This window comes from Otolemur garnettii, unplaced genomic scaffold, assembly GCF_000181295.1.
Source record: "Otolemur garnettii isolate 467f Iridium unplaced genomic scaffold, OtoGar3 scaffold00059, whole genome shotgun sequence".
NCBI lineage: Eukaryota > Metazoa > Chordata > Mammalia > Primates > Galagidae > Otolemur > Otolemur garnettii.
Genome location: NW_003852454.1, coordinates 6,461,515 through 6,489,134, shown reverse-complemented (window position 1 = coordinate 6,489,134; position 27,620 = coordinate 6,461,515). Strand labels below are relative to the sequence as shown.

The window sequence follows — 27,620 nt, the reverse complement described above, 5'->3', positions numbered from 1 at the left end:
TAAACAGAGAGACACAAAGCCACAGGCTCATCCCTGGAGCCTGGGGACATGGGCTGACACCTGGTAGCCACCTGTGTTGACCGGCAAGGAGCAGATACAGCAGAGATGCAGGCAATAGCCAGCCAGCTCTGTCTCTCTCCCACATGAGACACCCTCACATGACATCACCTTTACTCGGCACCAGTTCTATAGACTCTGGTTTATTGCAAACAGTGGCTCTCGCCTACACAGGCCCTGCCTGATCAGACCCTTACCATGATGATGATAAGTCATATGTTTGTGTGTGTGTGTGGTGAGAACTCTTTATTTTTTTTATTAAAAAATCATGAATACATTAATGCATATGTGGGGTACAATGTGTTGATTTTTTATACGATCTGATGTGCTTACATCAAACCAATCAATGTACCTTTCGCCTCATTTACTTGATTATTGTGTTAAGACATTTATGTTCTACACTTGACAGATTTGACTTGTCCCCTTGCAATATGCTCCATAGGCGTGGTCCTGCCTTTTACCCTCCCTCTATCAAACCCCTCCCCATTCCATTTCTCTCTTTCATCCTGGGCTATAGTTGTGTTCTATCTTTCATAACAAAGTATGAGTAAATATAAGTTGGTTTCACAGAAGTACTGAGTACATTGGATACTTTTTCCTCCATTCTTGAGAAATGTTACTCAGGAGAATATGTTCCAGGTCCCTCCATGTAAACATAAAAGAGGTAAAGTCTCCATCTTTTTTTAAGGCTGCATATGTTTTTGAAGGGCTCTTTAATGAGCCCAAGGGACCCCCGCCTCTCTTGGCTTTCCATTCACTTACTCTGTTCTTTAGAGGTAGTGGAAAGGGACACCAGCAGGGCCACTGTCCGAGGGAATGAAGACTGGGTAGTCACAGCATTAGAGTGAGTGAGGCTGGCCTACTGACCCAGTGGGCCCTGTCCCAGCTCCCCCTCCCAATCCCTGGCTCTACTCACCATCAGCGGGGCTGAGGCCCCTGGCTGCAGAGATCATGGAGAGCGTGGGGCTGCTGTGCACAGAGCGGAGGTAGTGCTCCATGTGGGGGTTCACATACGGGTGGGGGGCATTGAAGGGGGGATCCCCAGGGCCAGCAGGGTGCGGGGAAAGCCGAATCAAGGAGATGTCAGAGATGACAGGGCTGCCGCTCAGGGTGGGGGGCCTGCGGAGACAAAGGGCAGTGGTCTAAGAAGGAGGATGCAGAGAGAACCCTGCCAAGAACCCCAAGCCAACACGCCAGTTCTTGACTCACATGTGAAGACTTCCCAGAATAATCTGCAGTGCACTTTTATTCAACATGTATGCCAACATCTCTTGGTCACCTATAAACTCAAGTCTGAACTTTCAAGCATTAGCCAGTGAGTGTAGACTGCAAGCTGCATGCAGGCAGCCCCACCAGGCCCAGACTGACAATGGGAATCTAAACCCATTACCAGATTTGCTGGAGTACAAGTCCAAGTGCACTCCGGCTTCCCCAGAGTCTCCTCAGGGCTGGGCACAGGTGTAACATGCTGGAAATGTATAAAAAACAGAGCACAAAAACATGATACCGGGGCAGACACAAATTGCTCATATTCTAACAGGATGTGAAAAAGAGAGGAGCCGGGAGATGCCCTGCAACTGTAGGATTTTTGGCTTTCGTTGGACAATCACTGGCATGACCCACTCAGCCACAGGATGAGCCATGAAGGGAAAGATCAGGATTCAGGATAGTTTTGAAATTGGTGAGCGGTAACTAAAATTTTGGAATATCGTTCTAGCTCTCCTTTGATAGAATTCTTTCTAATGCTAACAGAGTTCCCCTTCCCACAGTCCAGGGTGCAGCTGGTTTGATCCCTCTGGCCTGGGCTGGTGTGGCCGGGGGCCCACCCTGTTTCCCCTTGTTCTGCTCCCCTGTTCTGCTCGCAGCAGGCCTGCCGGCTGTGGGGCTCTAAAGCAGCTGCAGGGGTGTTTTCAAGATCATCTACTCCGAAACTCACTCATTAATGGTGGATCAGACTTCATGGGTAAGCAGCTGTGAGACCACAACTAAGTCACTGGCAACCAAATTTACCAAGATTTCATTTCCAACTCTTCATGATTTGATGTCATGCAAAGAAAAAGAGCAGGTGTTAGAACCAGATACACCTGGGTTAGGATCCCAGCTGAATCACGCTGAGCAAGTAATTTAACCTCCCCACGCCTTAGTTTCCTCATCTATAAAATGAGGGTAATAGTGTCTATTTCATACAATTGCCATGAGGATGAGAGTCCCCCAAACTAAGTGTGAGACATAGTAGCCGGTCAAGAAAGGAAAGGTGTGATTAGAGCATCAGTAATACCACAGTCTGGGGTAAATCCAGATACATCTGGGAGGCCCCCAAACTCTTCTCCCTGGACCGATGTTGGGTGTGTGAAAGGGCACTGTTAGAACTGGTTATTTCAGGGAGGAAACGATTTGTCCATTGGCTGTTCAAACAGAGGTAATTACTAATTATGTTTAATAGTGCATGAAAAGTGGGACCTACACAGGTGACATCCAGGTGTCTTCACATCTGGTCTCACAAACTTCCCCTGGGAGGCTGCTCCCCTGGGCCTGGAAATAGCCTTGCTACGTGGTTTTCCAGCTTTGGCAGATGTGATCGTCCTGGACATGCAGAGCCCTTGAACCTGCCTGGCCATATCCACGCTTCTGTATTTCACCAGTGCCAATTCCTGGCCTCTCTGCACCTTGTGCCTTGTTGGCCAATTACCTCCCTTCAGCCCAGCAGGGGACCCCTTGGTGACACCCTCCCTGAAACCTCTTCTGTCATAAGATACCCTCTCCGCTACCCCAGAGTGCTCCATTATGGTCTCAGGTTGACAGGGCCATCTCCCAGGGTTATGGGGCTCTGCCTGGATGCAGGGTGTGTCCAAGGCACATCCACATACTTAGCCCTGCAGATGCTCATTGGTATCTTCAGGTCTGCCAAGACCTAAGCCGGGTGCCAGGGGTGAGGGGAACCAGCAGGATAAGCCACGAGTCACAAGCTCAGGATGCTCTCACAGGCATCCACCTTCAAGGGAACTGCATTAGTATGGAGGCTAAGAGAGGGCTTTACTTTGGGCAGGGGCTGCTATGTGTACTTGGGAGAAAAAAATACAGAACCAGAGTGATGCACCCTCTCGCCAAGGGTAGGTCCTGCTGGCTCTGGCATGTAACTGCAGCAGGATCCTGCCACAGGACAGATGTTTTGTGATAAGAAGACTCAGAGAGAAAATCATCTCTGTATGGCTCCTGGGGACAGAACTGAGGTAGAAGGACACAAGTTCTGGAGGCAGTGTAAGCATGATTCAGTGAGAGGCAGAGAGCCCTCTCTGAGGGTCTCCTATCTCTGGACTCCTTGATCCTCCCCAGGAAACCTCAGCAGGGCAGGAGCCCAGAGCCTGCAGGAGCCCAGAGCCTGCAGGATGCTGGCCTGGGTTTGAGGTCACAGTAGCTTGTAGTCATTGAAGCTGGCTGCCCTAATTGGCTTCTCCAGGCCCCAGGAATACCAGCCGCCCTGGAACCAGGGTCACCTATTGGGCCACAGTGGAGGCCCCCAGGGACATCTGGTCATCACATGGGGATTTCAAGCAACACATTGAGCCCACACAGCAGTCCCTGTTTGTCCAAGGTGACCCAGATTTTACTAGCTAGATAAGCCTTACTGGAGAAGACGTGGAGTGAAGTGTCATCATGGTAACATGCACACCGCTGTCTGGAGGCTGGACCCTCCTTCAGCCTTGGGAGGTAGGGCCTGAGTCTCCACACGAAGGCACACAGGACTCTACCTGCACAGTGCAGTTGCTGCTGTTGGGAGAAATGTGAACTCACCCCCCTTTCCCAGCTTGCAGTGTCACCAAGGGATTCAGGGAGCCTGCATTCCCTCAGGGCACCCTCTTCCTTTCTCAGGCCCTGGAGGGGGAAGGTTCTAGGAGCTCTGCACAGAGGGGTCTGGCTGGAAGCACTGGCTACATGCACCCCAGGTGGATATGTGAAAACCCCCACATCAACAACTGCACTAAACCACAAGGACACTGCATATAGATGGGGACTCTCTCTTCCACACTCAGCAGCTGGGAGGTGGCAAATAGGAGTCTGCCCAGGGAGGTCTCACTCCCAGGAGACTGTTTCCTCACCTGGGGCCTGCCTGCTTCTCAGGACTCCCTGTTGCCTTGGTATGGTTAGGCAGGGAGCTTGGAACAGACTCAACAGGGGACAGCTGGAGAGACAGGTCAATTCCCAACAATAGCCCTGACTAAAGGTGCGCAGAACAACCTTGCTCTTCCCCAGTGCCAAGGAAGGCTGCTGGAGCCAGGCCTGGAAGGGGAGACCTGGGCTGCAGAGTCCCCAGGGTAGAGGCAGAGCTAAATGCTTTTCTTGACATGCACAGAGCAGGACTGGAGTTTGGAGGCTATTTAGGAGGACCCAGGACCTGGAAGGCGTGGGGCAGGACCATGCATCTGTGCAACCTCCTCCCCTTCAAGAGCACTAGTTAACCCTTGCTAACACTAATGTCCCCACTTAGCTGTGTAGTCTCAGCCAGGACCTCTCTGGTGCTTCAACAGGGCAGCACAAAAAGGCCAGTGCTGGGCACACGGTGGAGATTCCCTTCCCTTCCCAGCAACAAGTCAACTTGGGATGCAGAGTGTGGGCTGACCTGGGCACCCAGAACCTAAAAGAACAGCCCCATCAGCCAACACAGCTATAGATGACTGTCCAGTCACTTCCCCCAGGATCCTCCTGAGATGTCCCCTTGGCACAGGGCCACTTAGATCACAGCTGTGATCCCGGCATCTCAAGATAGGATGACAGTGTGCCAGCCAACAGGAACCACATGCATATATTTCCTCTTTGAATCCAAATAAAAAATTCACCAAATAGGCATGTTATGCCCATTTTACACACAACAACACACCCAGATAGGCTAGGTCCATTGGCCAAGATCACTCAGATAGCAGGTTGTCTGGGCTCAACCCTGTGCTGCTTGTGCCCTCAGGAGAGAAGCAGGTACTCTTGATAGCTGTGGTCCTTTATGAGCAAGGCCCAGGGTGGGAGAAACACCTGAGAATGGGACAGCTTTCCCTTACCCTATCCCACTTGGTTTCAGCTCCCTTTTCTGTCTCTATCACTTGTGTCACCCCATCATCACCCCATTGAGAGGCAACAGGAACCTCTTCCTCCCATTGTGCTTTGAATGACTGGAGAGGACCTAGGAGTACAAATGTTCTAAGAGATCATCATTTCAGATCAAACAAAGCCAAAGGAATAGGTCTCCCATGGCAGAATTCCAAATGTCATCAATGCACTTGGGGGACTCCCAGCAGCCCCCAAATCACACCGACTTCTCCAACCTACACAGCAGGTCCTGCAGGGCCAGAGCTGCTCCTTCTTGGATGCTTGTTCCTTCTCCCCCAGGACCCTGCTGAGAGTTCCAAGAGTGCTGGGTGTCCCCAATGCTGGTGAACAGACAACCGTGCCAAGGGGATCTTGCCAGGAATGGCGACTGCTAGTGACATCTGAGCCAACACTTTAGGCTGATCCCCAGAGGCACCTCCTTTTCTTCTTCCCTTTTCCACACCTCTGTTCTGAGGGGCCTGACCTTGGTCTAAGCCTTGAATTCTGGTGGCTGGACAGACTCAAGGAGAAGGCCTTCAGGATAGGAGGAGCCACCAGTGGCAGGAGCTCAGTTTAAAACATGGCCCAGTCTCCTACATCGTTGATACACTTGTGCCCTCACGTATTCCTGGGGCCACTATCAACCAGATGACAGAGCCAGTCCTCCTGCAAGCTACTCCACTTGGACACTGCTCTTACGCATTGCCTTCTCTCCCTCAGTCCACTTCAGACCTCATCTGAGCCAAATTCTGCCAGTTGATTCTTGCATCTGATCATACTCCCCACAAGGCTGTCCTAAGTACTTGCTCTGGGCCCAGGGACCTGTGGGGAGCTCAGAGCCAGGTGGAAGAAGCAGACTCATGATCACATAAGCACAGGGCAGTGAGGTAGGGGCTCCGGCAGAGGAGCAATTCCTTAACTCCGCCTGGCAGTGTAGAGCAAGGCTTCTCAGCAGAGGCAACTCTTGGGCTGCAGCCTGAGGGATACATAGGAGTTGATGTGGCTAAAGTATTAGAAACAAAGAAAGCAGCATGTACAAAGGAAGGCTGGGGCATGAAGCTGTGTGGGAAGGTCACCCTAGGGGCATGGCACAGGCCACAGAATGCTTTGGGCTGGGACTACACTGTACCTACTTCCCTTCTTCTGCTCTGGGCAGGAGGACATGTGACCCAGGCCCAGATAATCGGAGCATTTCATATCTCTAATGCCGTGACCCATTCAGGGATGGGCATGTGCTCAAGATAGTAGCTTTGGCTGGAACTTTGGGAGAGAGTCCACAGGAGTTGCTAAGCTGGTGGGATGTAAGCATAGGGCCACAGCGGCCTGCGGGGAGAGCCCAAGAATAAAGATGATACAGAGAACACCAGAGCTGAGAAGCGAAGACCTGTTTTCTTGATTGAGGCCCTTTGCCGAAAGCTAGCACCCTTGGTTATTTCCAGTTATGTTAGCCAAGATGTTTGTTTGTGTCTGAGTTTTTCTGTCTTATGAACTGCTGAGGCCTAGGAAGGCACATATATATACAACCTCTCACAGCACAGAGGCTGACCCCAAGCTGGCAGTCTGCAGGCATACCTGGGTGGCTGCTTTGGCCTGTCTTCCTTGCCTGCAGGGCTGGAGTAGAGGTTCCTAGGCCGTCGCTGCTGAGTCCTTCTGTGTCAGGGCAGGGCGCTGCATAGGTAGAACTGAAGCCCTTCCCTGCCGTATGTGTGCAGGCTGGTCTAATGCAGGGGAAGATGCCTCCTCCTGATGTCAATTCTGGCCTGCTGACTGGGATTGGGTCCTCATCCCAGGGAGGCTGGGTACTGGGCCAGGAAAGGCCTCTTTTTAGTAGGATCCTTCTTTTTCCCTCCCTCCCTAGTGGGGGATCCCAGGCAGAGCCTCTGGACAGAAGATTTCAGGACCATGCCCAAAGGTCAGCCATGGTGCTGCAGGGAGAAAAGCAGGGAAGAAGAAAAAGGGGAGAGTGGGCAAAGTGAACCACGGTGTAACCGGACCATGGACACTACACAGGGAAGCTGCTATTGCCGACAACGTTGTCAATGTCTGCTGAACCCCTCCCGTGTACAACACATCCAGCGAGTCAGTAAGATACATTCATTGTCTCCATTTTATAGACCAAGAAACTGAGGTACAGGGAAGTCACATGACTTGTCCAAGTGGCTGAGCTGGCGTGGGAATCAGACTGAGCAGATTGGCATTGCTAACGGTCTGCCAAGACACGGCCTTCTGCTTGCCCTTCTCACTGTCTCCATCCTCCAGTGTGGTGGCCCCTTTGTAGAGGACACACTGGCTGGTCCCCGTGCTGGCTCTGAGAGTGGGGGTACAGGTGGAGGGGGCCACCTGCACTGGCAGTCAGAACCTGCACTTTGAAGGCTGACAGATACGGGTCCAAACTGTGGCTCTGCCACTGCTGTGGCCTTGGTACATCTGCTCTGAGCCTCAGTGTCCCCAGCCTGCAGGATGGGGTGGCTGTGAGTTGGGAGCACAGTATTCATGGAGCACCAGGTACTCCGCCGGCACTCAGGCAGTGCTCACCATTGCCAGAGTATCCAGAAGAGTATCCAGGATGTCACATCCTGACATCAGGTCCTAGGTCCCTTCCCCACATGCTGGCACAAGATTTTTGGTAGGAAACAAAAGGAGAGGCCAAAGTGAAGAGAACCCTGTGTGGCCATGTAACTTAGCACCAAAACAGCTGGGCCTGATTGAGCAAGCTGGAGCCCTAGAGGGAGCACCGTCCCTGGAGGCTGAAACTACCATGATAGTTACCTAGAGGGCGTGTGGCTTCCGTTGGGTGAGAAGGATGAGTAAGGCATTGACAGGAAGGCAGAGGGCCTCTGACCCACAGCACAGCTGAGCTGAGGCCTGGGGCAGGAATAACGTGGTGAGGGAAAGGGAAGGAAGTGCAGGGATTGGGGCCCCGCACCCCACCCACAGCGCCTGCTTGGGGAAGCTGAACAATGCAGAGCTGGGGAGGCTGACTCACTGGGATGTGGCTCAAGACACCCAAGGCATGTTCTCCCCCTTGGGACTCAAGAGTGGGAAGGGGGAGCCCACCCTGGCATCCCAGAGATGCCTTGTTCAGAGATCCCCTGTGCTGCTCAGTGAGGCTAGAAACAGGCAGGCACTGGGTCCTTTGTGTCCTTTTTCACAGATGGCTGCTCTACTGAAGCCCACAGTGATGCTGGCATGGCCATGGCAAGGCCAGAGGCAGTAGCAGGTACCCCAGACTGGTCTAAGGGTTAAGAACCTCACCTCCTGCCTGCCTCTTGGGTGACTACAGCCTCCAGTGATGGCAAGGGAGAGACTACAGTCCCCTGTGGAGCAGGACCTGCTCTCCCTTCACGCCCTATGAGCCACTCTCTAGACCTGGGCATAGGCCATGCCCGTGCCCTCAGCTGTGCCCTTCTCCTCTGCATCCCTTCTTCCAGGGAAGCCCTGTTCTCTTCCCAGAGGTGCCAGCTCAGAAGCCCCTTCCCCAAGATGCTGCCCAGCCCCAAGTCAAGGTCAGGACCCTCCTGAGATGCTCTAGTGGAAAGTGGCTTCTTTCTTCGATACTGAGGATGTTCCCTCAGTCATGAGCTGGCATGCAGCCTGTCTCTAGTGGGATGGACAGCCCCAGAGGCAGGTGCCCAGTCTGATTCTTTCCAAACCACTTGCCCAACACCTGGCCCTGTGCCCACTAAGGGCAGGTAGCATGCTCAGTATGTGTCTGCTGAATGAACGAATAAATGGATGAATGAATAAAGCGGGGGGTGTGAAAAAAGAGCAGATACTAAAGCCGAAAACCGAGACCCAGCTCAGCCCAGCTCAGCACACTCCTAACTGCGTGGCTGGGAGCAAACTGGGTGCCCTCTCTGAACCTGATTCTTCATCTGCAAAGAACAGTTTTAATGGTGATCTTACAAATCTGTCCTGAGGAGCAGAGGGAAGGCATATGAGTGAGGTTGATGATGGATCCCAGAGATATAGCCACATCTTAATCTCCAAGGCCTTAGAACGTGACCTCATGTGGGAAAAGGGACTAGGTGGATATGATTAAGGAGGGGCTCCAAGAAGAGGAAGGCATGGATTAACAGGAGGGCCCGGCATTAGGAGCGCAGAGGGAGATTAACACAGACGATCAGAAGGCTACCTGACAAGAGGGTGGAGATAACAGTGATGTGGCCACAAGCTGAGGACTGCTGGCAGTTCCAAGAGCCGGGAGAGGCAAGGACGGAGTCTCCTCTGGAGCCTCTGAAGGAGCACAGCCCTCCCGAATCTTGATTTCAGCCCAGTGATGCTGATTTTGGACTTGTGACTTCCAGAACTGTGAGAGAATAAACTTGGTGGTTTGAAGCCACTGAGTTTGTGGTAGCTTGTTACAGCAGCCCCAGGCAACTAATAGAGCATGAAAGGACACTGAGCTGGCTTGAAGTCATCCTTATCACCACCTTTCTCCTGAGACTGTGAACTCTCAGCAGGCCTCCTATGTTATTGCTTGAAATAACCCAGGTCCCAGTAGGCACTCCCTCCATAGCAGGCTGGCAGGAAATGGGACCCCACTCTAGGCTGGGGTGCTGTTGACAAAGGAAAGTGTCTGAGCCCTGTGTTCCACCTCCTGTGCTCATGGGGCTCTGGAGCGTGAGTTCCCACCCGCCGTCCGGATTACACAGTCACTGACTCCCCATAGTCGGAATCCACCTGGCACATAGCCCCAACATGCCAACTCCGCCTGCCCCGGGGACCTCTGGCCTGTGTGCACCAGCCCTGCCTGTGGGCCAAGATGCCTGCCACCCACCAGGATCACAAGGCCACAGGGTGGGGTCAACAGAGCTTGGAAGTGGGGAGGTTGGGACCCTTCAGCTATTGCTGAGCTGCTCAGGACCAGGCACCGGCTCTTTCAGAAACACTTGGTGGGTGTTCTCTGGGGCCACGGACCTGCTAGAAAGGGAGCCAAGTCCCCAAAGCCTGACCTTGCATCTCTTCCTCCAAAAACTTGGATTTTTTAATGCCAGGACAGTGTGGGCAGGGTGGGCATATGTCTGCTCACACTGGCTGGGCCTCCTGAGAGCAAGGCCAGTGCCTGCTACCCTAGACTCCACCAGCAAATAGAAACAGTTCCAGAAAGCTCCTCTGCATGGAATTTGATCTCTCCAAGGGATTTGTTTGTTGGTTTTGGTTTTGCTGTGTTTTTTGTTTTATTCTGTATGTGAAACTGTTCATTGGCAAGCTTATTTACCACGTTTCTGATACATGCATTTAAAAAGTTCCAGAAATCAAATCCTTTCCAAAACGTACTAAGGGCATTTATATTTTTAAAGAGGTATATGGCAAACTCTTTTAGAAATTACTGGAGAACTGCACCCTGCCAAACTGCAGCCCAGTCCATTGCCTTTGTCAGGTGGCACTCCCTGTGGGTCCATGTAAGCGTTCTGTAAACAGGAGCTGGGGGCTGCAGCGTCCAGCCATTCATTGATTGGTACCTGTGCCCACACATTCTTCCCTCCGTTAGCTGATGCTCACTGAGCACTGGCCTGCGATGGCATCAGGTGGGAGCTGGGGGTCTGAGCAAAACTCTGCCAGGACCCCCACCCCACCCTCGACACACACAAACACACAGAGGGCAGGTTGTTGGAAAACCAGTTCACAAGTGTTGCATCAGAGGTGTGGCCCTGACGTACCCTTAGCCCACACGTGCACAGATGTCAGCAGAGTTTACGAGCATTCATGAGCACATTGTGATGAAAATGCTGTCAGGGTACTACTGCTGTGTGGGTCCAGACACGAGCTCAGGAAATCACAGACCCCCCAATCCCACAGTTCACATTGGTGCCTTGGCCCAATCACTATGTGGGGACCTATGGGGGCCACAGAGGGAGACTGAACACTAATTATATTCTGCAAACAGCACAAAGTGCTGAAGTAGGAGGAGGGGTGAGAAGAAAAGAATTTATCCTGGTACGATCTGAGAGGGCTTCCTACAGGAGGCAGCATCTGAGCTGGGCCCAGATTCTGCAAAGAAAATGGAAAGGAAGAGGTGAGTATACTGGCCTGGTGTTCAGAGACAGAAGAACAGCTGCACAAGGGCAGGGTGGATGGAGGAATAGCCACTACATTCCCAAGGCTGAAGGTGGGAATTGTCAGTAACCTACTTGACTTACTGTACAATAGGACTTCTCTTCCCCCAGACTTGCCAATGAGAGAGTGCACAGGCCAGGCGCACGCTGGGAAAAGGTGAGCAACACACATTACTAACTGCAGAATGAGAAGCCTTAGTGTGCAAACTTCTTACTTCTAATGAATGGGGAAAAGACAACCCCATAGAAAAATAGACAAAGTAGCTACACAGACATTTGGGGGGAAACAGTGGGCAATAAACCTAAGGAAGAACACTTGGCTTTATTAGGAAAAAGGGAGATATAAAATTAGAATGATAGGGAGATAGTCATTTTGGCAAAAATTAAAACTGCTGAGAACATCACCTTGGTGACAAGGACATGGAGCAAGCCAAGCTCTCAAACTCTGCTGGTAGGAGTGAGTGTTGGCAAAAATCACCTGGCAAAAGTCAGGCAAAGTCTGAGAGGGTTAAAACGTGAATGCCCCATGACTCAGCCATTCCATTCCCAGACATACATTTACTTTAAAGACTCCACCCGTGATGTGGGGAGCCCAGAGGATGATACAAGAGTGTTCTAACAGTGATGTTCACATTAGCAAAAACATAGACACATCCCAAATGTCCATCAACACAGACTGCTTCAGAGCAGTGAGAATAAATGAATCAAGAGGCCCATGCGTTAAGGGGTGAATCCCTGGCAGGTGCAGCAGACTGTGAAAGCAAGTTCCCAGAGAATATATCTGCAGAGATTCCATTTATATAAAGCTGAACAGCACAAAACTAAATATATTCTTAGGGTAAAATTCCCATAGATGTGAGGGGATGATAAACTCCAAATCTCAGAGAATGGAGGACCCAGGAGGAGAGAGAAAGAGAGAGGTGAGCACATGGGACCTGGAACTTTGGCACGTCACCAGTCTTTAGGCTGGGCAGGGGATGAGGGTGTGTGTCATAATTACTTGGATATCTTAATCATGCTTTTGTTATTCTTTTGCATGTCTTTAATAGTTAATAAGACCAATTTTTTTTTAAGGATGGCTGGGTGGAAGCTAGCCTCTGGTTAGAAGTTGGCTGAATACATGGAGATTCTGGGGTGGGGGTGGGGGTGCAGTGGCCACTGGAAAGTGTCTACGGCTCAGTGGTCATCTCCCTGACCACCCAGCAGGCCCTTTTAGCTGCAGCATCTATCTGTCGCCCTGGCTCCCTCTCAGCCAGCCCTGGCCGTCTCACCGGCCTGCTGTGGGACAAACACACATCTGTATACACATCCCATCCACTCAACCCTGCGCTCACCCCGTCTCATTACAGACCCGGACACTCCAGCAGACCCAGCCAAGCACCAGCTTTCAGCTGTCACTCCCTGAGCAGAGCTGTAATAAAGAAATCACTGTTCTCACTTGACAAAGAGCAGATTTCTTACTAAGTAAACGCTGATGTTTTGGTAGGGAAATTAGGTTATAAAATTGTGCCTACAAAAGAGGCCATACAGATGGACTTGGTTACAATCTAGCCACACAGTCAACAGCGGTTAATTCACTGGCCTACTCTTTATCAGAGTCTCCCCCTCGGAGCAGACAGATAGGAAGGTTATCAGCTTTTGCAAACATAAAAATCAAAAAGCGTAGAAGAGGGAAAAAGATAAGACTTTTTTTTTCCTAGCAAAGTGAGCTCAGAGCCAGGGTGGGGACCTTGGGTTTGCTCTACGTGGTCGCTGGGGCCAGGAACGTAGTAGCCGGGTCTGGGAAAGAGGCCCTGGGGGAGCCAGTCTGGATCAGGTCCTCTCTGGGTGACCTGCAGCACTGGTTAACCTCTGGGTATGTGGGGGCCTTTGTCTATAATAGGAGCTGCCCTACGCCAAGCATTGCTGAGCTGAATCTTCCAGAAAGTTAAGGTTTTAAGCTTTAATGCCATGAGTGGGAATAAGAGAATGAAACATGTGGTTTGGGGTGGGGGGAGGTGCCGAGCAAAGTCCCTCCTTCTGTGGAGAAACCTTCAGTGTAAGGAGCATTTAGCTAGGGGCCAGGGCGGAGGGGGGGGGGAAGCAGTGAGAGAAGTGGTGGGTGGTTGGGGGGCTGCATAGGGAGATACTTCTCCACACTGAGAATTCTTCAACTCTGGCCTCGCCTGCCAGAGTGGTGTGTGGAATTTCCTTTCCTGGATGCCTGTCAACATTAGATGGATAATCTTGAATAGCTGAGATAAAACTCTTAGAGATGGGTGTGCTACTGATTTTGACCGAGCTTTTGAGTCCATTAGTGTGTGCTTTGAAAAGGCTCCTGCTGGTGTCTGCCTGGGAGAGGATGTTCCACATTAGAACAAGGACAACCCCAACAAGGTGGTGGTGCCCTGATGGGCTGGGGCTGGCTGGGGTGGGGGACACAGGCAGGTCTCTGTGCCTCCTACAGATAAACACTTTCTGTTCCTGGTTTCCTGGTGCTCTGGGCTCCCTACCTCCCCTATCCTGCTTACAGCTTACCACCCTGTAGTGGCCCAATTTTTGTCCCCTCCCTTGCCCCACTGTGAGGTCCATGTAAACAGCATGACTATCCCTCTTCGGGCCAGTGTCTCCAATCCCTGGCATGCAACTGGCATGTCACAGGCACTGGGTAGGTGTCTTCAGGCGAATGGGCACCAAGGACATGCTCCCAACTGAGTTAAGCACCTCTGAACTTTTGCTGCTTGGCTCAGGACAGGCCAAATGCACGTGTGGAAGTGCAGATCCTGCAAGGAGCAGAGGGGAGGAGAGGGCTCCCCTCGTGCCCAATACGTTTCTTCTTGGTGGGCACAGGGGCATGCAGTCAATGCTGCCACGCTGGCTGCAGTGACAGAGGCTCAAGAGCAGCAGCAATGACCCAGGGGCAGGGGTCACATGTTCCCTCACACGTTCCCTCAACACATGTTGACACTGGCTGGCAACAGTGACCACAAATGACATCACTTGCCATACAGATAAATCTAGCAACAATGAATTAGGCAGAATGAATGCATGTCATGGACACTGGGAACAGCCTCTAAACAAAGGGATAATACACCAAAGCCCTGGGAACTGTCATGAAATCTCCTTCCTCTCTGAGGACCATCAGGGTACAGGGAAGAGCTCAGGCCTGTGATCTTGGGAAGCTCTTAGATCCTAGAACCTCCTAATTCTGGGAATCTCCACTTTTCTCCTCTATAAATTGAGAAGAATATCACCCACTCTCTAGGTGTCGGGAGGACTGAGAGTGACACCATCAGCCAGACCCTGCAGCATGCCTGGAATGAAACATGAGACTGCTGCTGGTGTCAGCATGGCAGTGACAAGAGCAAGGGTTTTCTGGCACTTATTCTGCCCCACACATGGCTCTACATGCTTTTTACGCATTCATTTTCTAGTCCTTGCCACAATTCCACACGGGGTACTATTATATTCCCATTTTAGAGATGGGAAAATTGAGGCCTATGGAGGCCAAGCAGCCAGTTCAAGGGCATACAGGAGGTAAGCGGCACAGGTGGTATGTGAACATCTGCCCGTATCCTGTGGGTGCAGATAGGAAATGCTCACGACAATGGGGGGCCTCTGAAGGACAGAAGAGGCACCAGAAAGTCAGATTCCCAAAGCCAGGAACTCTCACTTGGCTGCTTGGGAACCTGTAGGACCTTTCTGCATGGCCTCTTCCTGCGTGCCCTCCTCTGCAGCAGACACACCTTGGTTCTGTACATCCAGATTTGCCTCCCTTCCTGCAATCCGCCCCTCCTCCTGCCCTGCTCTGAGCTGACCACACCGGCTCCCTCCAAAGCTCAGAAGAGCCAGGCAGCAGCTCTTCTGTGAGAGGTTGGCGTTCTGCAAAGATCAAAGACCAGACCATCTTATCAGACACGTTCCTCATTAAACTTTTACAGGCCAGATTCCATTATAAATGAGCTGTCTGTCCCACGCAGCCAAGTGAGAGTTCCTGGCTTTGGGAATCTGAAGCTCTCAGAGCCAGGGGAGACTTTAGCAATGGGGAACAGGAGTCACATTTCAAATTCCCAAGTTCAAACCCCAGCTGTGCTACTGACTAGGCGTGTGTCACTGGAAAGGCAGTCGGCCTTCCCGTGCCTGGTTTTCTGCATTTATCAACTGGGAGTACATCAGAGAGGGCTGGGCACTGGCTCTTGCTATCTGACCTCTGAACCCCACAGTGGGGACCTGCCTGATGGGGTCTCTAAGGGCCATTCACATCACAGTGAGCGAAGCTTCTACATCTATTTGTCACTCTGTCCTCAGCCACCGTCCTACAAAGTACCAGGGCTTCTGTGCTTCCTATTTTCCCCATCTATTTCAGACTTCTGAGGAGGTGGTCAGCCACAGTGGGTCTTAAGGAAGAGCTCCATGGAGACAGGAGGGTAGCATGGACCCCAGTGGGGAGGCCTCGACAAGGGCCTAGCAGGTCCCTGGGTCTACCCAACATCCTATCCCAGGTAGCAGGAGGAAATGCCCCTTGGAAATCTCCTCCTTCCTCTAGGCTCTGGAAAGAAATGGGCATGTTTGCTGAGGGAGGAGAAGGTTCTTCATGAAACACAAACAAAGACAATCCTCCCTGAATTGTGAACATGGGGTGCTGTGCCAAGAATCAAGAAGAAAATACCCAGATTTGTTTCTACCCCACTCACTTCCTTCAGTAAGTGGCTGAGGACACTCATCAGGGCCTAGGCAGACGCGGTGAGTCACAGGAGGAGCAGCCTGCTGTGTTTATTAATCTCACGATGAACCGGGACAGTCTTTATGGAACACTGACCTTGGAGAAAGCCATCTTCAAATCCCCACAGACTGGAAAGTTCATGAGCTCACCCCAGCAACAGCAAAGAAACTACTTTCTTAAGAGAAGCCACACCAACACGGGGGCTAAATGTCCCTATTAATATGCAGTTGCGGGACAGAGCGGGGATCCAGATACTCCTAACGGCTCTCTCAGGGCCTCTGGGTAATGTGTGCTTTGCGTGACCAAGTGTACAGAGGATGAGGAGGCGAGGTCCCCACACCCACCAGCTGGCACTCCCTCTCCTTCCCTGAAGTACTTGGGCTGGTATGTTTGCTTTACATGAGTTGATAGCTATAGACCCGAGCCATCTGTCCCTTAAAGAGCCCCCTCCTCTCTCCTTTTCTGTGAAGGTTGGCCTTGGGTGGTGACTGCCAAGGCAATGCAGATTGAGTGATCTGCAGGGAGCAATTAGCAGTGGTCAGGTCCAGAATCCTGGGAAGGAGGGCTACAGGGTGGGTCATGGATGTCAGAGGTCCGGTACAGTGCCAGGCAGGAGGACAGATGACAGCATGACCCTCCCTGTGGAGATCTGTGGCTGTTTCCACCCCATGCACTCACTGCTTTCTGTAAACTGAGACTATGAACAGGTTGAGGTCAACTTGGAGGGACTCAATTGCCAATGCATTATCAAAAGGACCCAGGGGATTTTTAAAACCCTATGTTTTAGAGGTAAAGGTGTTATCAGTGAAAGAAAAGGCTCTACAACCTGCTGGCCCTGTGACATCAGAAGGCCAACGAGCAGCACTGGGCCTGCTTTCCCAGATGTCAAACAAGCTGGGTGGCCGGCAGTGGTCCCTAAACTTTGGCCTACAGATACTTGTAAATAAGCAGACCCCCAGGTTTTACCCTAGACTGAAAGAACCTGAACTTCTGGGGTCAGGGCCTAGAAACGTGCACCTTGAAGACACCCCATTTGTTCAGATCTGCAGCCAGGTTTGCAGACTGCTGCATGGGGACAGGTTCTATAAGCCCTTCTAGGTGGGAAGCAGCTGAAACTGGTTCTCTCCGAAGCCCCAGGGTAGGGCAGGGCAGGGCAGGGCTAGAAAAGCCCCATAAGCAACACAGGGAGTGGAAGGCTGAGCCCAGCCTCCTGAACTGGGAGCAGGAACTTCTACCTGCCCCGCCAGAGCACACGCTAATCGTGGCCCAACGCAGCTGCGACTCATGCATGTGACCAGGCTTGGTGTGACACCAAGGAAATGGGAGCTGTAGCTAAGGGACCCTGCCATGCCACACCTCAGCTCAGTTCTCCATGACACCCTGGTGAGCCTATTCCAGTTTGCTGGGTCCCAAAGGGGGTCCAAAGTGCTTCTCTTCCTGTTAGTTACACAAGAGTCTGCAGAGAATACGGGAGAGTGTGGCCATCTTCACAGAGGCCTTCTCTCCTCACCGTCCTGTGGGCTCCTGGAGACTCAGGAGGATGTCCTCACAGAGGTTGCAAGAGAAACTGCCCCCCACCCCGGACCAGCAATAACAACCCCCAGACCAAAGAAGCTGCAGCAGGAGTCCATGGGCGGGCTGTTTCCTCTTCCCGAAACGTGTGAGCAGTAGCAAGCTACGTCAAGCCCTGCCAAGGGTTTGTACCTTACGGTGACTGGGAAAGGTCGCCCTGCAGCTCTGGTTGGGTGTCTGTGAGGAAGCCTTCCTGGATAGCTAAGCTCCACACCTCTGCCTCCCAGATCTGGAACTGCCATTCTAGAGGGGTGGTCAGCCCTGGTCCTGCTCCCCACCTGCCCAGGGCCACTCTGGCAGCTCTGGTGGGTGTCCTCACCATGGTCCCCCACTTTCTCCCATCCACCCTTAACTGTTCCTACAGTTACCTGAAAATAAAACTGATCGCTCCCTCCTGCTCCTAGTCATCCAGTGGAAGAAATCCTCAACTGGGGAAAAGAAAGATAACTTCCCTTTCTTCCCCCAAGAGTTCTTCTTTAGCCCTACTTCTCATCTGCCTATGCCAAGGGCAGTCTCCTCATCTGAGGATATGCTGTGGCCTGCCTCTGCCACCCGGGGCCCTCAGCCTGCCATGGGCCCTCTTCTTAAATAGGCAGACAAGAGAACAACAGTGATAATGGATGCAAATGTCTATTGGATGGTTCTGAATTGTTCTAGATGCTTTCCTCACATTACCTTATTTCCTTCTCAAAATGACTCAGTAGATGTGTCTGCTCCACAGATGAGAAAACCGATGTCTGTCATAGCTAGTGGATTTGGTGCTGGGTTCAAGGCAGCCTCCTAGGCTGAGACCCAATAACGGCAGGCTCTTGAGTGATGGCTGGAGAGGAGGGCAGAATGAGAGAATGCAGGGGAGCCCCCCTACGGCCTTCATGCACTGGGTGTGGCATCCTGCAAAGGAGGGTCCTAGATGCCTGATCAGTGGAGCCCAGCAAGTGCGAGGACAGAGCGGCAGGTGCATCCGTGAGTGGGTCACCAACTCAGAGCAGCAGGCAGAGGCTCAGACTCTGCTGACAAGAGATGACACTGCACCTCATTTGCTGTGCAACATTTGTGTAATTAGATACATTTGGTGCCAGCAAGAAAGATCAGGCTACAACACCGGCTTGATGGATCAGGGTGCTCCACCAGGCTCTGACCACATTAATCACAGAAGCCAGAGCCATGGGGCTGTTTTTCTCTAGGCTTTGTCCTAGTTCCCAGCTGAGGCACTGTGAGAAAAGGTGAGGGGTGGGCTTTCTGGAGCTCAGGGCCAACCATTGTCCCCCTTTGCCCTAAATAGGAACCGACTGTCCCAAGGATAATGTGAAGCTGCTAAAGTCCACTCCAGCTGGATTGGGGGGCGACTCTGGGAACACTGTGCTGCTGCCCATTGTGGGGCTTTAACCAGCCTAGTCCCTCCTTGGTTGGGGAGGGGATGTGCACCCAAGAACCTGGTCCTTTTAGCCCTTCACCTCACGAGGACAATGTATGGTGGTCCTTGTGCCTCTCTGGGCCTCAGTGTCTGCATCTGCAGGATGAAACCCAGCAAGGACAACCAGGAGGATGGACTAATAGAGCACACCAGGCTCCAGGCTGCACCCACCCTGCACAGACCCGGGCAGATTACAGGCAGTCTCCAAGCTACAAACATCCAACCAACCTGCGACTTACACTTATGAAAGGGGGCTATTACAGGTAATAGGTAAGTGGACCTGCTCCAACTTACATACAAATTCAACTTAAGAACAAACTTACAAAACCTATCTTGTTCATAACCCAAAAATGTCCTACACTGACAAGCTTTATCACATTCTACTGAGGGACACCAGCCACCCCACTGGGACTTGGTGATGACAACTGACCTGGGTAATGACCCCTAAAAATGTCCATATCCCTGGAACTTATAAATGTTAACTTCTGTGGAAAAAAGTAATTTGTAGATGTGATTACATTAAAGATATTGGGGTGGGGGAGACAAGCCTGGGTTATCCAGGAGGGCCCTGAACCCAATCACACGCATCTCTCCAGGAGACAGGCAGAGGGAGAAAGCTACCATGCACGAGGAAGGTGCTGTGAGAGCAGAAGCATGAGAGGAAAGGTGTGGTGGTGTGAGGTTGAGGCTGTAAGCCAAGGAATGCAGGCGGCATTCCTGAAACTAGAAAAATCTAAAGAAAAGATTCTCTCCTGGAGCCCCCAGAAGTCACCAGCCCTGCCAACACCTTGGCCTTAACCCCATAAGACCTACTTTAGATTTCCAGCCTCCAGAACTATATAAGAATAAATCTGTACTATTTTAAGCCACTAAGTTTGTAGCAATTTGTGACAGCAGCAAATGAAATGAGTACACTGCCTTTCAGGTGAGAGCTGCGCGCCCAGTGAGGAGTGAGGCTGTCTCACAGGCTGCTGGCATCCACAGCCCACTTCCCTACATGCTTTGCACACCCCACCCCCCTCACTGGCCAGAAGGGAAGCAGGCCCAACCCAGGGCTTGTGAATGGCACAGGCTGGGAGCAACTCAGGCCACTTCTGGGTCCAGGGCTCACTATCTGCCCATGGAGGGGTGGCCCTGAGAGGTCCTCTCGGTCAGTGATGGGCCTCTGGTTATACCTGGAGCGCTCCAGCCTAAGTCTACAGGAACATCACCCAGATGGTATGTCAAATACAGACAGTGGCCCACTCCCAGAGTCTCTGACTCAGCTGTCTAGGTGGGGCCTGAGGACCTATATTATTCCTAACAGGCTCCTTGGAATGCTGATGCTACTGGGCCAGAGATTCTGGGAACCTGTGACCAGGAGCAGTACCTTAAAAAAGGGCTATATGTACGGACAGGAAGGTGTCAGCTGGACCTCACAGAGGGACCTGTGGCTCCTACTTATACCCTAAGAAAAGGGCCAACATGTAGCTGAGGGCCTGGGTCGGGGGGCCCTAATTTGATTTCTTTTTTTTGCAGTTTTTGGCCAGGGCTGAGTTTGAACCTGCTACCTCCGGGTACCCTACTCCTTTGAGCCACAGGCGCCGCCACCTAATTTGATTTCTAACTATCTTACTCCCTAATTGGATGACCTTGAGGGTTAGTAATCTAACCTTAGTTTTTCCATCTGTAATATAGGGAATAAAAAGAAAAACAATTAAAAAAATTATAATATGGGGAAGACACAAAATAATTGTCTTCTGGGGTTGTTGAGGAGATTGAATGATAGGAAACACATGATGTGCTCATGGCAGGGCTGTATCACAAGGTCATTTACAGTAAGGAACGGTGGCATCCATGCCGGGGTCCTCTTACACTTTTGGTGTTGCCCCTAGGTGTGTAGGGAGTTGTCAGCCAGGACATACACCTGCAGAAAGACACACCTGTGTGGATTCTCTCTGCACAGAGCTCTCAGCATTCCCCACATGTCGGGGGGGGGGGGGTCCACATGGGTCCAGGAACCATGTCACTGAGTCAACCAAACATATGTCACAAACAGGAAATCAGGAGCACCAACCCCCTTCCAAACAGCGACTGAGCTCCCTGATACTCCTGAGATTCTCAGATGACATCAACTGAGCAATCTGGGGGTGACTCAACTAATTCCAAATAAGTGAACGTGGCAGAGCCTGCTGTCTTGCAGGTAGAGGACTGTGCAAGTGAGCAGAGGGCAAACACCATCCCATCATCCACCAGGCAGACCTAATAAGGCTGCTGTAGCACATCCTAGTCACATGAGAACCAGGTACCCGTACTGAAATAAAATGAAAAGTTACCAACGTGTCAAAAGGACACAGAAGACAACTCAAAGGGACTACCAATGGCCATATCTGGGACAGTTTTAACAACACAATGAGAGGTAATGACAATAGAGTATAATCTATAAGATAACATGAATAACCATGCATCCCTGTGGAGATCAATAAGTAATCAGGAAACATGGGAGGGCACAGCTCTTCCTTACAGTGGATTCCAACCAGCAAATGTGGACGGATGGAAATAGAAAGTCTGCGTTTGGCAAACATGTTGTTACTATTTCTTGCAAAAACTATCAATGGATGTTTAAGTTAGCATGTGAAAACATGATGAGAAATAGCACGGTACCAAATTCTCAAAGAATTACCCCACAAGATGCTAATTAGCTACAAAAGGTGCAACATTAAAGTGGTGGGTCCAGCAGACACCGAGCAGTCAGCACTCCCAGCGCTGAAAAGTATAGACATCCTGCGCCTCCCAATAGGATGCTTGGGAAGGGCATGATGGCACTTTCAGGGTATTTGTCCCAAACTTCATCAACTGAATGTCAATACAAAGCAACATTAGGCAAATCTAAACCATTTCATACAGGAACTAGCCAGTAGTCTATAAAACTATCAGGGTCACGAAAGACAGAGATTAAGGAGCTGTCTAAGATTAAAGATGATTATGGAGGCATGATAATCAAATTTCAGTGTGGGATCCAGAACCAGATCCTGAACCAGGAAAACAGAGACATAGGCAGACAACTGACCAAATTTCGATAAGGTTTGTAGTCTAGTTAACAGCATTACATCAGTCTTTGTGAACACTGGAGGAGCTGGGTGAAGGTTACACAGGAGATCATTTATGACATTCACAACTGGTTTTATACATCTAAAATCCTCTCAAGGTAAAACATTAAAAAGCAAAAACATATTTTTAAGAAGACAATAAAAGTCTCAGGTTTGCTATGTCTTGGGGAGGACATGGGTGTCCCAGAACAGGACACTTCTCAGGCAAGATGCTTTGGGCACAGTGAGAGCTCAGTGTCATTAGCTTCACTTGGGACAGGAGATGGGAGGGGTGGCAGGGTCTATCTCCAGCAGGTGGAGTTCAGGGAATGGGCTCTTGTCTCAGCAAACACCAACCGTGCACCTACCAGTGTCAGCTGCTGAAGATACAGAAATGAGAAGGAACTCAAAGCCTGCGGGAGGCAGGTATGGAAACAGCTAATTCTGTGTGAATCTGGAGCAGATGCCCCCACTCAGCGTAGCCCCCACAGTGCCACAGGGGGAGGTGACTCCTTAGCTGAGGCAGGATGCAGGGGTGAGGCACAGAGGCAGCGGGCAGCAGCTTGGTATGGACAGAGGGGTGTTGGTCGGGTGTGAGGATGAAGGTGCTGGGCAGGAGGGGCCCTGGGCCAGCCAATCCTTCACAAAAGGTCCACTGGAGGCAGGAATGGGGAGCAGCAGAGGGTGGTGAGAAGGTAGAGTCCTCTCTCCCGGAAGGAGACTGGATGGGGCTGAGCCTTCAGTCATAAAGACCAAGAAAACTAACACCTGCCATAGGCTGGGAGGCTGGGAATGAAGTGGACAAGGTTAGCGGGAGGAGACACTCCTGAGGGCCTCAAAGCAGAGAACAGAAAGAGACCCCAAAGCATCACTGTGAGCTTGTCCTAGGGTGACCTTAGGCATGAGTTGTGTCAGCATATTTCAGAGCACCCACTTTCACTGTCTCCAAAAGCTTGAACAAGGTCAGCTTACTTATAGAGCAGTGGTTCTCAACCTGTGGGTCGTGACCCACAGGAACTGTATTAAAGGCTCATGGCATTAGGAAGGTTGAGAACCTGTTATAGAGGATCCTTAGACATGGATGGATAAAAAGCCTCAAAGCAGGTCTGGCACACCATGGAAGCCTGAAGCCTTAGAAGTGGTGACGTGGGTAAGGAGCTGGGGTGGGAGGGGTAGCTGGTGTCCATGTGCCACCCACCCACACGCTTGCACGGGGTCCCATGTCTGTGCACTCATAGGTGGCAAAGATGGATGCCCACTCAGGACAATGCAGATCAGGAACCCTGCCAAGATAGAGGAGGTAGGGGTGGCTGAAGCCACCAGCCTGGCCTCCTGATGACAGGTGGCCACACGCTAGGAGCAGAGAGCAGAGGGCAGGACTTACCCGTGCACACCGTGGACAGAGTGAGGCTCGTAATGGTACCTTCCCTCCTGGTGTCGCATGTCAATCGGGAAGGGTGCATGGAACGGTGGCAAGAGGTGCTGTGGCACTGTGGAGGGGGAGAGAGAAACAGGACTTCACAAACTTTTCCCCTCCCTCAAAAAGCAATTTTCAAAGTGCTTTAGAGCTCAATGAATTTCACAGCAAGAGCAGCCAGGACAAGGGGCTCCACGATGCCCGTGCTATCACACACCCACGAAGAGGGATGAATAAATAATCAAAGTCCGCCTGAGAATCCTACAACTTCCACATAAAAGATCCCCAACTGCGCTCTTGACAAAGACAAGCAGCTAAGCGCTCTTTGAACTCGGGGAGATTACAGGCAGGGCCATGAATCTGGGATCAGACGCAAATCAGGGCTGATAGAGCGACAGGTTCCAACTCTGCCAGCTTCTGCCCATCCTGGCCTTGGCTGTGTGTGGCTCCAGCAGCACCAGGCTGTGGCATCGGGATGCGGCAGTGCACAGGCTGGAAATATTTACCTGAAACCATCTGCAAAGGCATGGTCCACTCTGATGGTGCAGCCAGCCTCAGAAGGCCAAATCCCCCCACACGGCCTGCCCCATCTTGTTGGCAATCTCAAGAGGACTTCTATGCAGATGGACTGATTCTCCAGCTCTTAATAGTAATCACTGACCCCACCAGTGTTGGCGGGTGCCCCCAGGATTCAAAACGCCAACACGTGAGCATCAGTTTCCAGAGCTGAGTCATCCTCCTGTCTGAACTTGGTCTGCCCTCAACAAATCATCATGATAATTGTAGGATGCTCTTTGTTTATTAAAAAAAATTCCTAGGTATCCTGGAGGCAAATGTAATTATAGGCTTTAGGAAAACAAGGCTCTTTAAAAAGTAGGGAAAAGGGTTAAACAGTGGAGATTTCTCAGCTAACCTCTTACTCAGTCTGAAGGCCACAGGCCAGCGGGAGGGAAGCAAGGCTGAGTCCCCGGATTTCTGAATAATTTAAAGAAGTTTGAAGGGATTTGTTTTACATATGTACAGGTCAGCTTACTGCTAGGGCTATCATAACAAAAAGGCATGAAAATAACGTGCTGTCTCTGTGCAAACTGATTCCAACCTGGTACTATAAACACTATGCATTCTTTCTTTTCTTCATTGTGGTAAATAACACAGAAAATTTACTATTTTAACCACTTTTACATGCACAGCTGAGCAGGATTAAGTACAATCACGTTGTATAACCATCACACCATCATCTCCAGAACTGAAGCTGCACCAATTAAACACTAACTCCCCCTCCCCTCTCAAGCCTCTCCCCTGGCAACCACCTTTCTACCTGGGTCTCTGTGAATTTCCTATTCTAGGTATTTCGCACAAGTAGGAGCATGTAATATTTGCCCTTTTTGTGACTGACTGATTTCACACAGCATACCATCCTCAAGGTTCATCCAGGTAGCATGTGTCAGAATTTCCTTTCTTTTTAAGGCTGAATAATACCCATTCTTTGTGTGTATATATCACATCTTGTTTGTCCACCTATCTGTCAATGGACACCTATGTTGAATACAATGGATTTTTAACAGGAGGAAACTTTTCTTCTGAAATCTTATCTTTAATAATTCTATGATAATACTAGCATATTCCTCAGGGACTGAGAAAAAAGAAAGCAAATTGTCTCACCCTGTGTTAGTCAAAATGCCTAACTCTGAATCAAAGAGGAGCCAACCACAGACACAACAGCAGGCACGTGGGTCAGGACTCTGGCCCAGCTCTCACTTCCAGAGCCACTGACTACCGGGAAGACCACCCGCTCCCAGAGGCCCTGTCCCTGAACAGGGGAGCCTGTGTATGTGGCTATGGCTCAGCAGCTGTGACAGGACCACCAGGTGCTCTGGAGGCCGGTGGTCTCTGGGGTTCAGAGATCAATCACCAGCTGTCTGACTTTGAGCAAGTTTCTTGACCTCTGTGAGTCTCCATCTGTGTCGGATAATGAGCTACCTACATGGCTGCTGTGGAGATATAAAAAGTTCACATAGAGATGCTCAGCCTGGAGCCTGTGCAGGTAGGAAGCACTCAGCCAGGCTGATTACTGGTGGTGATTACAGACCTGGGACAACTGTGCTTTCCTAAACCCCCAGCGGATAGCAGGGAAATCGGGTTCACTTTCCCAAATGGGTAGGAAAGGGGTGTTTTTAAAAAATGACCAGGCAGACCTGATTGCAGTATTGCTACCAACATTAAAATGGTTTGTTTCTGTGTAGTTTTGAACATATCCCTGCATATCAACAAACTCCTTGAAGCAACTGTGCCCATTTCACAGATGAGAAAATAGATAAAGGCCAATGGTGACTTAGGCCTTGACCAAAGTCACAGCACTGAAAAATGACAGAGCCAAGAGAATTCAAGGCTATGGATGGCTGGCCCCACATCCAGCCCAAACGAATCCTGTCCCTGCCATACTGTAGTAACAAACTCACTGTGCTGTGAGCACCTCTTAAATACCAATTCCTAGGTCGTCACAGCAAGCTGAAGCTGCAGTTGTTCATTTGAAATGAATAATTTGCTACCTGAATGGTGCTGCGAAGATTTAAATGCTCCTGGGTCAGTACCAGGCAGTGCTTGGCCTCCACCCTTCCTGGGGCTTCCAATGAGCAATTTGTCCCAAGCTCTATGGATGGTGAATTTATAGTGTGATTATGGACTTGGGGGACTCCAAATATTAGTGATTGCTGCCGTCACCAGCAGTAAGACTGGTTCTGACCTGCACAGGCTCCAGGCTGAGCACCCCAGGAAGCAGCCTAAATGCTGGCTTTTCCCATGGGCCACCCCCCAGCACCCTGGGCTTTCTTATGGAGGCTGAGGAGGGGGCCCTAATGCTGTCAGAGCACAGGCCACCCCGACCCCCTCCCCACATCTGTGAGCTGAGATACTCTCTTAGGATTCATGATTCAGGCAACTTCAGCCAGGTTTAAAGACAGGATGAACTTTGGAGTTTACCAGGCAAACCCAAGGTAGAGGCAGCATGAGCCTGCCTCTGCTGCCCCACAGGACCAAGCTTTGTGTGGGGGTATGCATCATGTGTGGTGTGTGTAGACATGGTGTGTGTGGTGCATGTGCATAGATGTGCACATGGGGTAAGCTCATGTGGCATGTCTGTACAGTATGTGGTATGTGTACACGTGTGTAGTGTATGTGTTCTGTGTGATTTATGTGTGTGTACGTGTGTTGTGTATGGGGGTATATGTGTGGCATGTGTAGCATGCTTATATATGTGGTACATATACTTATATGTGTATATGTATTAATGTATGTATACATGTGTGATATATGCTGTATGTGGTTATATCTGTATGCACCGTGAGTACAAGCTGTGTGTGCATGTGTGTTCTAAGGGTTTACATGTATATGTGTGTGGTATGTGATGGAATGCAGTGATGTCAGCATGAAAATTAACCAGACTACAGCAGAGGGCCGAGGGCTGGTGGAGAGAGAGAGAGCAGGTCCTTCAGACTGTGCTGGCTGCAGGAAGGACCTCGGGATTTGTTTCTGAGCAGCCTGGGAAGCCTCTGAGAGGTCCTCAGCGGTGGTGTGGGACAGTGGCACACATCCTCCAGGAATCCCAGACTGGCTCTGTCACTAGGTGGCCACAGGACTTGGGAGAAATTATGTCCCCTCCCCAGTCTCACATTACTCTTCTCTACAGCAGGGATTACAGGAGCTCACAGGGCCCCTCCTACCAGCATAATTCTGCTGTCTGTGAATGGTCATAGGCTTCACAGGAAATGGACCATGCCTATTCCAGCCAGAGACATCCAGAGGCTTCAGGAGCTTGGGGCACAGGTGCCAGTTCATCTTTATGGCCTAGTATGTCTAACTCACTGGCCCAGGGGCCCTTCTAACTCCACTCAGCCCTCCAGCTCCAATGCCTGTGCCCAGGTGTAGCGGGGTGGCACCAACACATAACCACACACAACTCTTCCCCTACGTGGCCTGAGGGTTGAAGACTGACCCTGACTCTTCTGAGGTCCTGGGACCCTATCAAACCAGCATGGGCCATCCCCACATGAGTTGCTGAAAACCTTTGCTCAGAGCTGTGGAGGAGGAAATTCCACTCCCAAACTCCTGTAAGAAATCACTCCATCCAGAGGCCTCAGCAGCACCCGAGGGACATGAAAACAGACAGAAAGAACACAAGATGCCTTCCTGTGACACACCAAATGAGACCCTTGCACACATTGTTCTCATTGTGGGCTCTTTTGTTAAAAAAAAAAAA

General features: G+C 50.9%; 1 protein-coding gene across 1 annotated transcript in view; it reads right to left on the bottom strand.

Annotated features, from left to right (window-relative positions):
• The window catches only part of GLI2 (GLI family zinc finger 2), a 172,824-nt gene that overhangs the window by 32,966 nt on the left and 112,238 nt on the right, over positions 1-27,620 (bottom strand). The window contains 2 exon segments of the mRNA XM_012806881.1: positions 974-1,176; positions 23,333-23,438. Of these exon segments, the coding sequence (XP_012662335.1) occupies positions 974-1,176; positions 23,333-23,438 (309 nt within the window).